The sequence below is a fragment of the Phalacrocorax aristotelis genome, chromosome 1 (assembly GCF_949628215.1).
Source record: "Phalacrocorax aristotelis chromosome 1, bGulAri2.1, whole genome shotgun sequence".
NCBI lineage: Eukaryota > Metazoa > Chordata > Aves > Suliformes > Phalacrocoracidae > Phalacrocorax > Phalacrocorax aristotelis.
The window spans coordinates 12,670,849-12,686,301 of record NC_134276.1 but is presented as its reverse complement, the minus strand read 5'-3'; the positions used below and the strand labels follow the sequence as shown (position 1 = coordinate 12,686,301).

The 15,453-nt window shown below is 44.1% G+C and overlaps 1 protein-coding gene across 3 annotated transcripts in view; it reads left to right on the top strand.

The window, feature by feature from the left end:
* The first annotated feature begins 648 nt into the window (after positions 1–648).
* The window catches only part of SESN3 (sestrin 3), a 41,093-nt gene continuing 26,288 nt past the window's right edge, over positions 649–15,453 (top strand). For 2 of the 3 annotated variants that reach the window (XM_075081546.1, XM_075081539.1), the window contains exon 1: positions 649–903. In XM_075081546.1, the coding sequence (XP_074937647.1) occupies positions 805–903 (99 nt within the window). In that variant the 5' untranslated portion in view covers positions 649–804. Of the gene's footprint in view, positions 904–8,016; positions 8,036–15,453 lie in introns of those variants that run through there. The other variant, XM_075081557.1, reaches the window with a different exon arrangement.

The window sequence follows — 15,453 nt, the reverse complement described above, 5'->3', positions numbered from 1 at the left end:
CCTCCACACGGGCACGGCCGGCGGCGCCCGCCACCCTCACCGCCATTAACGGGGCCGCGGCTCTGGACAGGGGATGCCCCGGGAGGATGGCCTGGGCCTGCACTTGAGCTTGAGCTGGAGCTTGCGTTTGGGCTTGGGCCTGGGCGGGGGGTCCGGCAGCCAGGCGGGGCGGGAGGCTGAGGCCCGCACCTCATCGCACGGGTGACCCCTCGCCCTGCCCCGCTCCGCGCCCCCAAGCTCGGGCCTCCCCGGGGGACCATCCCCGAGCAGGGCCGGGGTGGGGGGTGGGGGGCCGGGACCCGCCACCCCCTCAAGCCGGGCGCGGGCCCCCACTCCGGGGGGGGGGGGGCGTCTCCCGCCTCGTTTGCATAGTGCCCGTTGAGCCGCCCGATTGGCCCGGAGAGGGCACGCGCCGAGGCGCCGGCCCCGCCTCTCTCCCCAACGCTGCCCAGAGACGCGGCCGGTCACGCCCCTCCGCTGCCGTGACCACGCCCCTTCCCCCGCCCCTTCTCGGAGGCTGCCTGGAGATGGGAGCCGGAGAGGACTCTGCCCATTGGCCGGCGGCAGACGGCCTCTCGGATTGGCGGAGCGCGGCGGCGAGGGGCGGGGCGGCCGGCGGGGATTGGCGGAGCACGCAGGGGTGTGCGCAGGGGGCAGCGGCCCGGAGCGGAGCGCTGGGGCCGCGGCTGGAGGATGGGGGCGGCCGGCGGCGCGGGCTGCTGAGGGGCGCCGAGCCACAGCCTGCCGCCTCCCCCTTTCCTTCCCTCCCTTCCTTCCCCGCCCGGCTCCCCGCTCCCAGCCAGCATGAACCGCCTCGGCGCCGGCAGCGTGGGCAGCGCCACCGCCGCCTCCGCCGCCGGCCAGTACCGGGTGTGCGGCAATTGCCGGAAGGTGCCGAGACAGGTACCGAGGCGGGGGGGGACACACACACAGGGCTGAGAGGCGGGGGGCTGCGGGGGGCGGTGAGGGGGGGACGTGCAGGTCGGTGGGGCAGCGGCGGTGGGGCGGGGGGCTGTGGGGAGGCGCTGTGGGGCAGCTGGGGCGGTGCGGGGGTGTCTGGGGGTGCGGGCCGGGCGGGATGTGGCCCCGGGGGTGCAGAGGGGTGCCGGGCCTCGCGCCCCCATGGCCGCCCCCCCCCCCGGGACGGTTGTCACCTGCCCTTGCCCAAACCTGCGTGTGCCTCCCCCCCCCAGGGCGTGGGGGGCGCCTGGCTTCCCCGGGGGCGGGGGGGGGGATTGACCTGAAGAAAGTTTATCCACGCATCTCACCCGCAAAACTCATCACCGCGATGCTCGTCAAGTCTTCGTGCGGGGGCACCCAAAATCAGAGCTTTAAAAACATTTTTAAAGACCCCAAAAAGCCCCTTCCCCCCCAACCCCCCCAGCCCCATCCCCACGGTCGACAGCAGCTCCCTTGCGCGCACCCTCGGTGCTTCAGGGGGAGCGTAATGGCTTTACCGCCTCCCCTCGACATCTGCTTAACGGGGAGCATTAGTTGAGGTGTTTTTTGTTTGTCCAGTGCAAATGAATTAAAATTGCTGAGCTGTGCAAACGCGCCGAGTCCGAGCGCCCAAGATGAACGCGATGCTGTTTTTGGTTTTATTTTAATGCAATCTCTCCCCGTACGCTTTTGCACCAGGTCGGTTCTTGCAAATGCTAAGAAAGCCTGTAAGTCAATGAGCTCAAATATTTGCGCTCTTTGTCCAAAAACTGTTTTTCTTCCTCTGTGGGTCAGGCCAAGTGCCAATCAAAGTTGTTTTTCAAGCCTCTCTTCCCTGCAGTAGGACTGCTTTTCTCTTCTTTTTTTTTTTTTTTTTTCTAAGGGTTTGGTTTTTGGAAAGGAGGTGTGTATTTAGGGAGGGGGGAGGAGAAACATTAAAAATCAGTCAGAGAGAGAAGCAGATCTTAAAAATAATGTTTTTTGAATATTTTAATGGAAACAAAATCTTATTAAATGTGCATGCTTGGTATGTGCAGTTATTTTTTCCATAAACTCTTGGATCATATTACAGTTGATACTTGGTGCTCAGCTCTTAGCTCAGCTTGCAAGAAATGTAATGGATCAGAGAAGCACACATCAGCAGAGTCTGATTTTTAACCATTTCGTTGCAGGATTGAATCCCTTATTGGCTTTAACTTGCTGCTGTTGCTGCTTTAAGGAAAACAAGTACTTAAAAGAGAGAAGTTCTGCGGGGTTAAAGCCTGAAACAGCTTCAGACTTGACATATGTCTAAAGACATACAAATTAACCGGTGCCAAATATGTCTGTGGAGAAAGTAGGGAGGGAGCTTGCTTTGTTCTGCCAAATAATCAAAATGTTTTGTTGACAAATAAAGTGGTGCTTGGCAGCACTTGTAGATCTAAAATTAAATTTAAATTATTGAATTTTTTTTGAAGCCATAGTCTCATCCTGCTGGGTAGGACTTCTTTGTATACCTCTTTAATATCAGGAGCAGGGGGGACATGGACAGGGCTAGATGTTACTTTTCTGGTAACAGGAAACTTGCTGGATTAAATTTTTTTCTTTCTTTCTTTTGAAGAGGTAACGTAGGGAGAATGATGGTAAAACATAGGTACTCGGTTGGGTCTGTTGAGGAAGGCAGCTCAGCACGGTCCTGCTTTCTCTGTGGTCATCTCGACTACTTTTGTTGCAAAACTGGGGAAAGAAAAAAGAAACTGAGCAACAGCCCGTGAAACCCTCTTAAAATATAGGTGTTTTGTGCTTGCAGTGGTTGTACCAGGACATCATTGCGTCTGTGTTTTAGGTTGGACAATAAACATACAAGTACAAAGCTTCTGACTACATCTGTAATTATTTAAAACTTGCTATAATAAAAATCACAGTAAATTTTAACCTTCTGCACTTAATTGGCAGGCATGCAAGTAGAAGACAGGGAAAAAAAAAAAGGCTTGGTGGAAGTGAGATGCAAATTTGACCTGGGTCTCAGTGTAATAATCTTCAGATAAGTGCTGCCTCATCTGTTCTTTTGATGGTGGTGGTGGTTTTTTTTAATGCTCATGTGATAATATACTGGAAGAATGATTGGCCTTAAAACATGTTGAATCTCTTCTGCCCTCCTCAGTCTTACGTCTTTGTTCAAAGCCACTTGAATGCTCGCAGTTCAGATAGTGCTGTTGTCCAAATTGTAAGGGGCAAGGCAAGCTTTCTGTTTGGTGGCTTATAATGAAATTTGAGATAGTCCAACAGGTTTCAGATTTTCATGGGTGAAGGTAAGTTTCTCTCTCAGCACGGAAACAGGAAAAGCTATATGCAGCACTTTAGGTTTCAGCTGATTTTAGATTAATCAAAGTTACGTTTTGTTACGGAAAGTTCTATTAGGGTAGTGCTAGAAACTTGCTAAGGATTCATGGGTTAAATTTGCCTATGAGGAAGGTTTTTAAACCCAACCGGAAATTGTATCTTTTTAGTATTATTGTTACGGGATACTTTAAATAACCAAATCTACTTGCAGAACAATTGCTGCTAATCAGAAGGGCTTAGACAGGCATGGATACGAAAGCTACGTCATTATTTGAATTAGAAAAAGAAAATGACAACCAGTAATAAGTAAGTGATGCTGGTTTGGATTTGGCAAGTGAGCTTGTTGAACACACAACCAAGGCTAATGCTTTGACTCAGCTTAAAATAAATGGAAGAATGAGCGAAACGAGATGAGTAGCTCTGGTTCGTGGGGTTGATGGGCAGGCTTTGTAACAAAACTGGCATATTGGTATGAAAAGTGCTTAAAATGGCCTACAAGTGCTGTACCCAAGTCTTTCCTAGGGGGGGCCAAGAGTTGCTGCCATTGCAGTAACCAGGGCAGCCTCTAGCTCTCACATTTGAAAATCCAATATGTGGGGGAGTCCCTGGGCAGGGGAGCTCCAGGATGTAAATCTGCCTGGGCTCTGGAGCCTCATGGAAACGCAAGTTTCTCTTGCCTAAAGAAAATCGATCACCCAAGGAAGCAAGAAGAGGATATATAGGAAGGGCTCGGTATTTATTTGGACAAATAACTGCTTCAGGAAGGCTTTTAGGAAGACGCAGAAAGTCTTCAGGGGATGGAAAAATCCTGATAAGTCAGGAAATGTAGGAACAGGGAGAGTTTGCCAACTGTTCAAGGTTAGCTGCAAATGGCAAAGCATGTGAAGTAAAAGGTTCTTTTACACATACATGCAAGTCGGTAGGACAGAAAATTAGTATAAATGTGGTTCCAGGATTAAATATTTGTTTTGTGTTAGATTGCAGTGAGGGAGATAGGGCAACAGCAAAAGGGGCGATGGGGGAGTGCAGTTTATGAGCATCCATGGCTGCTGGCAAGGTGGAAGTGAACCTGGCTTAGCTAACTGAGAATCTGTTCCTGTTTTTCATAGCCCTACTCAGTCAGGGTGATCCTGTGAGAGGGGAATAACCATCAATATGATGGACATAATTTTCAGTGCTCTTCATCCTCCCATTCCGGTCTCCTCCTTCAGCACGAGGCTCAAAGCAAATTTTGACAGAAAAGCGTACAGATTTTTTTTATTTATATGTATGACATGATACCACCAAAAGTAGGTCATGCTGGACTAATGTAGTAGTCTTCTGTTGATAAGACATCTGCTAGAGTGTCCTCTTCCGAAAGCTTTGGATGGACTAAAACTAGAATTTAAATATTAAACGTGTGAAGTAACTTCAGAGGTTGAACTCCTTGCTGCACCAGCAAGTCAGCTCAAATTAAACTTTGGGATTTACTAACACAAAATGGTTTAGATACCAAAAAGTTTAAGTGGCTTGGGGTTTAGGGGGTTGAAAAGTATTTGGGCAAATTCATAACAGAAAAATGAAACAAGACCTGTGAATAGGAAATAGCAACACTTTTCAGTATAGTTTCTGTATGCTTTCCTGGCTGTTTCATGTCTGCTGTTGCCCCCTGGCAGTGACAGGTTACTGGGCAATAGGGACCTTTTTGATCTGACATATTTTGTCTGTTTTTCTGTTCCTCTTAATTATAGAGGAGTGATTGGGAGCTATTGGGAGTGGGGATGGTGATGGACCATGCAGAAGGGAGAAGCCACTGTGCTAGGGGAGACTACCAGCAGGTTTTCAAAGGATCGTTTTGAAACTAATCTGGTTTAACACTGTCCCAAATCGCAATGCAAGTTTCTAAAAGACATACACATGGCAGAAGTGGTAAATGTTGTTGGTCCATGGAAGGAGCAAAACGTTTCATAGAAAGCTGGGAGACCTTGAGTGCTGGTGTAGCTGGAACTGGGGTGAAATCCAGTAGTATGAAATGTAAGAGTTATAGGCTTGGCTGTTTGTAAATCATAAGTTTTAATAAGAGCAGTTCCTTGGAAGGAGCAGGGTGACGGATGTCAGTGTGCAGGACGACCGGCAGCTTACTGTCACCCTGCAGGGCAGTGTCGCTGGGGAGGAGGGAAGCCAGGAAGGATGGACCCTAATTAAACAGGAGCAGAGGTGAGCTGGCTGGGTGCTGGGAGTACCAGTTTTGCAGAAGGAAACTAAGAAAGTGTGCTTTTTTTTAAATCCCCAGAAACAAAGGCTGGGAGGGGATATGATCCGTGTCTATAAATACATCCGATCGTAAGAGCCAGTGGGGAGAAATTAGCTCAAGAGCAGATGGATGTAAAATGGGCATAAATACATTTAGGCTGGAAAATTAAAGTGTCCAGAGGCGTGAGGTTCTGGAATAATTTGTCCTAGGTCTGGTGCTGTCAAATAAAGCATCTACTTTTAAGACAGAAAAATGTGTGAATGTCATTAAATGATGCAGTGCTTACAATAGCACTAGCCTAGGTCAGGGACCTGAGGTCATATCCAGAAAAAAAAAAAAAAGAGAAAGAGAAGAGACACTTTCATTCACTTCATTGTTCTGCGTGGGTGAGTAAGAAAGTAGCCCAAAAGTGAACCAAAAATAGTCGAATGTCAGGTCTCATAAGCCTGCGTAAGCTGAAATATGTGTCACCATGAGTCACGAAGGTGTATGGAGATGCTGTTACCTGTTCTGTAGAAATCAAGAGGCCTTTCAAGGACATCTCTACTATTTTGAGGAAAGTGAACCTGGTTAAATCTCTTCTGCACACAAGCAAATTAAAGTTGCTATGCCTTTGCTTGGAAAACACCTTGGGTTTTCCACAATAGAGCATCTTTGTCATCGAGTTGCATAGTGTAGCGCAAATGGCTTCAGAAATCTGATCAACAACCTTGGCTGTCGCAGAGAATCGTATTTTGTAAAATCAAATTATGTCTTCCATAGTTTGACCACTCTTAATAATAGTCTTGTCATGCTGTAGTTGTCTTGATTTACGGCTGCCTAGATGGCTTTAAACCTCCAACGTGCCCCTTTTTAAAGGAGTTCTCAAAGTGATTTGCCAACTCTAGCACAAAAACCTAGCTCTGTTTTTATCAGCTCTAATTTTAGTAACTTTGTATTGAGTAAAACATGGTGTCTGCCTTCACTGTTTGTGTCTTCCAGTCCCCTGGAGCACTGCCGTGGTGAAACCAGCTTGGGTCACTCCTCTCCTAACCCTACGTGCGCAGCTAGGGTGAGAAGATGGGCCTTTGAGGGTCCAAAATGTAAAGTTATAAACCAAGAGCCACAAACCCAACCTTTTAGGACAGTTAAGATTGCCAGCAACAGTCCCCTTACCCTCATCATTTGTTCTTACTTTTTCTGGAAAGGATTGGGTTAAAAAAAAAAACAAAACCCAAACAAAGAACAGGATTCTTTCCTGTGAAATAAATGCAGTAAAAATCCAGAGATGACTGTGGTTTCTCTCCTTCCCCATCCTCACGAGTCTTGCAGTAATTTGTATCTTTTCAGAGTCTGACCCTTTTAAATAATTGTTCTCCCACCCTCCTATGTAATTCTTGGCTTCATTGCCTGGAATCGGAGAGTGCTATTGCTCTTTGCATGTGTATGCTAGTCTTGAGTGTTCCGGGGTTCCTCAACTTTTGCTTTAAAAGCTAGTGTAAAAAATTTTCCTTGTACCTTTCTGGTCTTACGTGCTGAAAATGAGAAGGTAGAACTATTAAATTTTCATTAGACCTGTAATGAGAGTGGCATGAGTGAAATGAACTTCTGGTGAAGGACGCTGTTTTGCAATGAAAAGCTGTAAGAGGTAGCCTTGTAAGAACCACGCTCATTTTATTTAAAAAAAAAAAAACAGAAGCAAAAACACAGTCCTCCCTGAATTACAGGGAGGGAGTAGAGGCAAGAAAGGAAAGAAAGTGGGGAGGAGGATTTTCTTCAAAAGAAACTTTGAGGTTTAGTGTTGGGAGTGGGTTAGCCAAGCGGAGAGGTTGTCCTCTGGTAGGAGTGGTGCATTGCATTAGGCAAATCACCGGCTGTGGTTTGGAGATGTGGGTTCTGTGAGCATTTGCTTTAAATTTATGCATATTACTTAATTAGCGCTTCAAATTTCACATCTCTTTAAATGGAGGTGTTTTGAAATCTGGAAAAAATAATATAGTTTGTTAAGCATCCTTGGTTTTCCCTCTCTGCCACATTGGTGAGGGAGCTGTTTATACTCGTTTGGTCTTTTATTTTAACCCTTTTTTCTGAATAGGGAGATTTGAGCAAGAGAAGGTAGTGGTGTAATTCTCCCCTGGCTTTGCATAGCTAGGGAAGCTGGTCTGGAGATTTTATTATCAGATTTCCCTTTCCAGGGCTGGAGAATAAGAAGGCATTGCGAGCATCGCTTGCTTGGCCAGGCTGAATATTGACTTTTGTCTAAGTGGGTCAGGAGAGACTTGGGGGAAAAGGGACACTTTCAGTAGAAAAGAAGTTTGAATTGTCAGGAGGGAGACCTCAGTTAATGAGAAATTGCACACCATCAGCTTTGGGAAAACCTGTATGGAAATAATTCATGCTGTTCAATTTCTCTGTTCTTTGCAGGTGTTCCTGTTTGTGTGCAGAGGTCCTTCCCATTGTTGCCTCTGCAACCCAGCCTGGTAGTCTGTGCGCTTTCAGTAGAAACTATAGGGAGCGTAATGCAGATGACTCAAATATCTTGTGAAATTCCATTACAGGGAGGTAGGGATATTCTCCGCAAACAATTTTTTTCTGACTGTTTATCTGTCAGTCAGTCTATTGAGTGTATTAGGGATAGTTAAAGAAATTTTATGGGGTTCTCAGTATGCCACTCTGGGCAAACTGTAGTGTTACTGGTAATAGGGGAGGCTGTGATCAACGGGTATTAATTTAAATTTGTCTCTTAACCACTAGTTTCACATTTTTATTATAGGATGCTTCTTGCATATCAGACATTGGATAACTATCAGTTGGGGCAAAACACCAGTGTAGAGGATAGTTAATATTGTGTGGTTAGGATGCTGAGAAACTAACTCTTTTGTTCTTGGTATGGACTGTATCAACCATTGATTTATTCAAATATCTTCACCCTGGCGTCTTATTTAAATTGAAAGTAAGATGTTTTGAAGCACAGGCTTTTTTCTTCTAGGGCATAGTGCTTGTGACAGTTGGGGAATTAAGTTACAGAGGGGCTGAAGAGGGTAAAGTAATGATGCTCAGGGTAAGAGGTGGAAGTCAGTGCTCTGAATCTAGAAAGGCATCTTAAATCTTTCCTGAAGGTCCCTGGTTACCCGAATTAGAGTAGGATAAATAAACAGATGTAACCTCCTAATAAACACCTATTTTTTTTCTTGTTAATGACTCTCTCGTATTTCTAACAAGGTCAGTATCTTGTTTTGTTAGACCAGCAATGGATTTCTAATGGACTCCGAGCTCAGCACCCAACCTAGTGAACTTGGTAACAGTGTGAGGCTACCTGCAGCCCCCTTCCTCAGGGGATCAGGTGGGAAAAAATAATAATAATGGAGAGGAATATGAAGTATTCCTGGCATCATGTGTTCTGAGTAGACTGGAACTGAAGGGGTAAGCCTGCATCACACAAGAAATAAATTCCTCATGGACTTGCTCCATATTGTGTGATCAGTGTGTGGACCACCCTCTGGGTTGTGGTTTAAGTCTTCCAATGTACACAAATGTTAGGTTAATATGTATGAAAGCCAGGAGAAATCTCATTCTTGAGAATTATGTGGAGCCATAGGTCTCTACTATCTCATAAAGTGCAGAAGGCATTTGGAAAAAAAGTGAAAGGTGACTTTAGAATCAGATTTTCATCTATTCAGAATGAGTAATAAACTCATAAATACAACCAGTATGTCTCAATTGCTGTACTTTGGAATCAAAATGCATAATTGTATATCTGTTTTGAAGTGTATTAAATTTGAACTTAGTTTTCACATGAAACTAGAGAGAATTGTAAATTGTTTTAGAGTCAGTTGATACTGTAAAGGATCAATTAAATTCTTCTTTAGAAGGGAGGAAAGGTTGCAAGGATGACTCCTCACTTAACGTTTTCACACAAAAATGAGCATTAACTGTGACTTGTAGGTTACTTGGGAGTTAAGAGTTTGTGCTTCTGAGCAATTCCACACAACCTCAGTAAAACAGAGTTATGTTGATGATAGTGAAGGAATACTAGCTGTCTTGGTGTAAGCCATCTTAGAGCAGTACAGACCGGCTTACTCAAAATCATCTTTTATCTGTCTCTGGGCTGTTTGTTAGTGCATTAGATTTGCTCTGGCTGATACCAACAAAACAATTGAAAGCCAGCATATGTTCTCTCCTCTGTATGAATAGTGCAGTTAAAAATTATGTAATAAGACAGTATTTTAACAGCGTTGAACCTAATTTAGTAGCATGCGCTTGTAAATATGTTTAATATCTCCTGCTTTAGCATGTGGTGAAGGGAATATAGTTGCATTATTGGCTAAATGTATCTGGAGGGGTTTTGGCCATATGGTTCTAAATCTGTTTTGATGTAATTATCCCTATAAACTGAAAAAATAAAAAATATTCCCAGTGAGTTGATTGACATTCTTCTCAGTAAAGCACCCTCATTGCTGATTAGAGGTGTGGAAATAGTAATTTCTTCTAGCATTTAGAAATTTGATTAGACCCCTAGTGAAATGGAGCGCCTACATGCTGTCTAAATATTCTACCTGACACCCGTTGGATCTCATCCAGCATGGAAGAACACTTGAAATGTTGCTTTACTACAATATGTTTTGTGTCTTGAAATCAACTGTGCTGCGTGCCTGCAAATACCGACTGGCTGTTCAGCGGGCAGAGTGAACCTTGACCCTCCCTGGAAAGCGGCGTCAGGGTTTGATTATTCCACTGAGCGCTCATTGCCTTGCTGCAATAACTAGCTTAGAGTTAGAAAATGAAGGCAACTGTTTATGTGGAAGCACTCATACTACTAACTCTGTGATCTGGACTTCAGAGTAGTTGCACACATACGTTATACATAGCATGAAGTGTATATGAGGTAGAAGCATGCTGTTAAAGCTCAGAAGTTGTCACTGTTCTTGTGTAGTAATAAGTTGATAACAGCACACTATAAATGAAAATTTAAAGTTAAAGCATCACCATTCTCTCCCTGTTTTGAGCTGGCTTGTTCTGTTTCCTCCAAAGGCTGCTTGAAACACCCGTTGGGTGCTGTGGCAGCTGTTCTAGTACCTGTATTTTAAGTCCTCTTTAACTCTGTTGCGGCAGTTTTCACTCAAGAGCACTACTGCCAGAAAACTCTAAATCAGGACTCTTTGTTAATGTCCTGTGGTGGAAACCTCAGTCCCTAGTGGTAGGAAATACATTAAAAAAGCACTTCAGGTGCGTGGTGTCCACTGGTCAACAGTTCATTTTGACTGGTTGGCTTCTTCCACTGAAACATGGAAGATAAGCTCTAGTGCATCTGAACTGGAATCAGATATAGACTTTAGCCTCCTTCCTTGTCGTTTTTGGGTTTTTATTCTGTTTGTCCACCATATTTAATATTTTTATGTTTTGCAGTTGCCACATTTCAACAAATACAGTAGAAGTGTTGAATCAGAAGAACTCGAACAAGTTTATATTGCATTAATACTTCAGGAGACTCCAGAAATGTTTTCTGTCTCTATTCCTTCCGGAAAACCCAAACAAACTGTTCAATTACATTAATAGTTTAAGTTTTGCGATACTGGGGAAAGATTGGGTGAGGCAGTAACATCAGGGATCATGCAGGTAGAACCTGCTTTGAGATAAGTGACTTTTATTTCAGTAATTAAAAACTTGTTGTCTTGCTTCAACGCTGGTGCTTCACAAGTAGTTAGAAGAAAAGGTGTGTTGATTGAAAAGGTCAACTGTAGTGTAATTAAAGGCTGAAAGAGCTTGCAGCTGGTGTCATAGCTCTTCAGGGAAGATGGAGCTTGGTGCTTGTTAAGCCTGTACACAGGACGAGTGGAAAGAGAGCAGTCTGTACCAAGTGAGGGTATACTTGGAGCCATCTTTCACACATGGCTTAGAAAAGCAAAACGGGAGTGGAGGTGGACGGAAGGTCTCCCTCTGTGCCCCTGCTCTTTAGGCCACTTGCGCAAAAGGAATTAGATAAAGCTGTAGTTACTTGACCTATTTATCCAACAGAAACTTGCAGTACAAGCAAAAGCAGTTTGACTATCCGGAGCTGTTGCTGTTGTGTATGGGACACTCCTTTGGGTTAAGCTGTGCTTCATGAATACTTAGAGGCAGTGTGCAGCCATCCACCATGAGTAATGTGTCTTGTTTGAGAAGGTAGGTCTGTGGCATCAGTTCTTGTTTTCCAGAAGAGTTGGAATACCCATTGCATGGTCTAACTTCTGTCCATATAGAGCTAAGCTGGGTGCGAATAAGGCTGTGAACATGCCTCTTAGGAGGTGGGCTTCCTGTGGTACAAAGGTCTTCGTTTGGGTTTGGTGACTTCATTCAGAAAAAGGGCAAGTAGGCTGGAACACAATGGAGGGTCTCATTAGGCGATGCATGTTAACCAGTCTTCCATGGCTACAGAAGACATTATTCCAGCAGGGTATAAAATAAGTGGTTTTATTATTTCTGTAGTACTTGCTGGTGATTTTTTTGTACAGTCATTAAGTCACTAAAATGTAGCCAAAAGTCCTTTTAGTAAAAGCACAGACAGTGATCTGAGGAGGTGGTAGCGCGTGTTAGTTCTGAGGTTGGAGGTAAATCTGAAGTTCTGCCAGTCTGATGGCCTGGATGGCTGAAGAGCATAGGAATAACTGATCTGTCTCTGGACATGTCTCTGTATTTACATGCAATAAATCTTCTATAATAGTTACGAGTCTTAATTTTTGAAAATCATAATCAAATTTAAGCTCTGTCAGGAAAACACATTTGTACCATAGGCCTTTGCTGCCATCAGCTCAGCCATGTTAAGTCAGTCTATTTTGGAGATTGTGTCTCAGTAATGACTCACTTTGGTAGGATGTAGCTTAAGAGGCAAAATGTTCTTAAAAAAAAAAAAAAAAAGAGGAAGAAAGTGCCTGACTGCAAGCATGTGGTTGTTCCAGCAAGTCGGTGGCTTTTGGATGTGCTACTGAGATGAATCCTTTCCTCTGTCAGTCTCTTGCCCAAACCTCTCCCAGATTAATCAAACGTAAACCGGTTAGTGTGTCAGCTCCTTGCTCATTGTAAAACAATTTTCAGCCTTTGCAAACAAGACTGCTTGGAGAAATAATTTGCCCTAATTGGTGACTATTTTAGGATTTCCTATCAGGTGAAGAATCAAAAGGGCTCACCTGTGGTTTTCCATCTGTGGCCCTAGTACCCATAAGATTTCTCTGGACTTCTTTCAAGGAGACTGTAAGAAAACTTACTTTAGTAAACTCATATGCATGGTGTAGATACCACCTCCTTCTGAAAAATGCTTACGAGTCAACTAATCAAAAAAGGCTTAAACTCCTGGCTTAGACAGCAAGGCGCTTGCTCTTGGAAATTGTACCTTTAGGCTAGAGGTAAAGCACATTAGTCAGGGAGATTTTCTTTTTCGTCTGGCACGTTCTTTCTGTTTGAGTCATCGACCAAAGAAAGATGGCAAAAAAAGATGCTTCTCTTAAAGCAGGACATTGCTCCGTTTGGACATCCAGAGGGACTATCCGTTTCCAGGTGGAGCTGTGAGAACAGCATCAGTGTTCCTTACGTTATCTGAACTGTAGCAAAGATGCTCAGTGGTCATCAGTTGTACATGAGCATTCATCTGAGAAACTTGTGCCAAAGGGACTTCTCTTTTTTTTTTTTTTTAAAGCTTTTCAAAACTTAAAAATTTAAGGAACACTGGACACAAGTTCTGTTTGCTGTAAACTAGAAACCTTAAGCCAGCCTCATGTTTTAATATTTTTATGTCGGCTTGAATTCTAATGTGATCAGCTTAGCGAAAGTTCTCCATGGTGAGGGAGGATAGCCAACGTCTGCTTATATTCTTCCAGGTAGATACCATCAATCTAAACAAACATCATCTGCCCATCAAGTGAGTAGGGAGGGTACAAATTTATATTGTCTTCATGTTTTAATTCTTCAGGGTTTTTTTTCTTACCCTTTTGCAGACCTAAATTGATACAACTTCTGATTAAGCACATTCAGAAAAGGGGAAAAAAATAACTTTTGCTTCCTAAAAATAGTGTTACTAAATAATTGAAGTGTAATATACTCAGGATTATGAAGTAAATTATATGATACTACCTGTACTTAACAGACAGTGTAGGAATGTGCTCACTAAGGAGCTCCATAATGTGGGCTGCATCTTCTAGACTGGATTAGCACAATGCTTGTGCCTGCAACGGTCCAGTTTAGTTGAAATGTCTCTTTGTTGGAGTGACGCCAATTCCTATCTATATTAGAAAACATATTTCATTTTTAAAATGCTATTTATAGAATAAATAGTATTCTCGACCCAATCTGCTGCAGGTATATAATAGCATTAGTGCAGGTATAGTGGGTCAGATTGAAACTCTGTGTCCTGTCTCTGTCAGCGGCCAAGGGAAGGGATCTAAGACAGAGGACACAAAACGGCAGGTTCATTGTGACACTCCATTGGCACTGTCTCCCCATCTCCAAGTATCTGCAACTTGAAAACTTCCTGAGCTGGAGGTGGTTTCTCCATATTTAATAACCATTCTTGCATTTCTCTGCCATGAGCTCGAACAATTCGCTTTTAAACGCATGCTGACTTCAGGTGTCCGCAGCATCTTACGGCAAGGATTTCCACAGCTTAGTTGCGCATTGTGGAAAAGGTTAAGTACCTCTGCTTGAACTTGTCACCTGCTGGTTGGTTCCTAATCCTTTTATTGGAGGTGGTAAAAGCACACTATGCATGGACTGTGACAGCCAGGAGGCAATCAATTAAAATATCTTGACATGCTTGTGACAGCAAGCTCAGCAGTTCAGAGTAACTTTCCAAGACTCAAGCTACTGTGTTTCACAATCCTATGTGAAAAAGATGGCAGAGAGCTAGCTGGGGAGGCTCCAGTACTGAGCTGAGCACATTTCCCTTTTATCTGAGTGAGAGGATTTGTTTTTCTGAATTTGGCAAGTTACTTCCATGACTCTTAAGATAGTTCCTGCACACAGATTTAAAGTAATTGCTATGATCATTTTGTACATAAAATGTGTGGGAAAAGCAGTTTGAAAACCCATGCTTCTGCCATCTGCTTGACTTTCCTATGTCTCAGAATAGAATTTGGTTTTATATAGTACCTGGTAAGTGAAAGGTGGTAGGGAGCGTGTTTCGGTAGCAGTGTATTCGGGGACGCTATTTACTTGCTCAGTAGTAGTTTTTACTGAGCTGAAAACACTACATGGACACAGACTTATCAAGAGGGAGTGTTGGCGGGGACACGTGGTGAGTTTATTTCTGGAGTGTGGGGCCTCTGTCATTTTACTTTTTCCTTGAGAGGCAGTGAAGAAGCACCTGTGATAAGCTCTAGGTAGTGAAATATTCCTATGTGGCAGATGCACTGCTCTTCTGCTTAAAATCAAACTTGCCACTTAAACATCCTGGTTCGATGGCTATCACCAGTTGGCTGAACAGGGGAGCAGGCAGAGTACGTTGCCTCGTGCATTTTAAGAGAACAGATAAAAGAAGCAAGAGCTGTAACCAAGCGGTGTCATTGTGTGCTGAAATATTTGGTGAAAAGTAGTGAAGGTGCCTGGGAAGCAAGGCCGTATGGGTTGAGAGCTCGTAGCTACAGATTTTCACATTGGAAAGATCCTCAGCTTTTCCCTTCTTGAGTTAAACTCTCTGATGGATTTCCACACTTTGCTAGTGAAGATTTTTCAGTTGTTTGGTAGTTAGTAAACATGTAGTGTCTGACAATAGTCACGAACATTGCCTGACTAACACCTCAGCAGCAAAACACCTTGCCTGACCAGGACACCAGTGCAGCCTTGTTGCTTCTGATAGCTTATCATGCCAGCAGTTGACGCTAGGAAGAAAACAGTCTTAGCGAGCTGATGCAGAGGTCAGAGCCCAGCTTGCTCCCCTGCAACTGTGGTGGGATGGAGATGCTAATCAAAGGAGGATATTGTTATTTTTTCCATTAAAGTGCAAAGGTAGGACT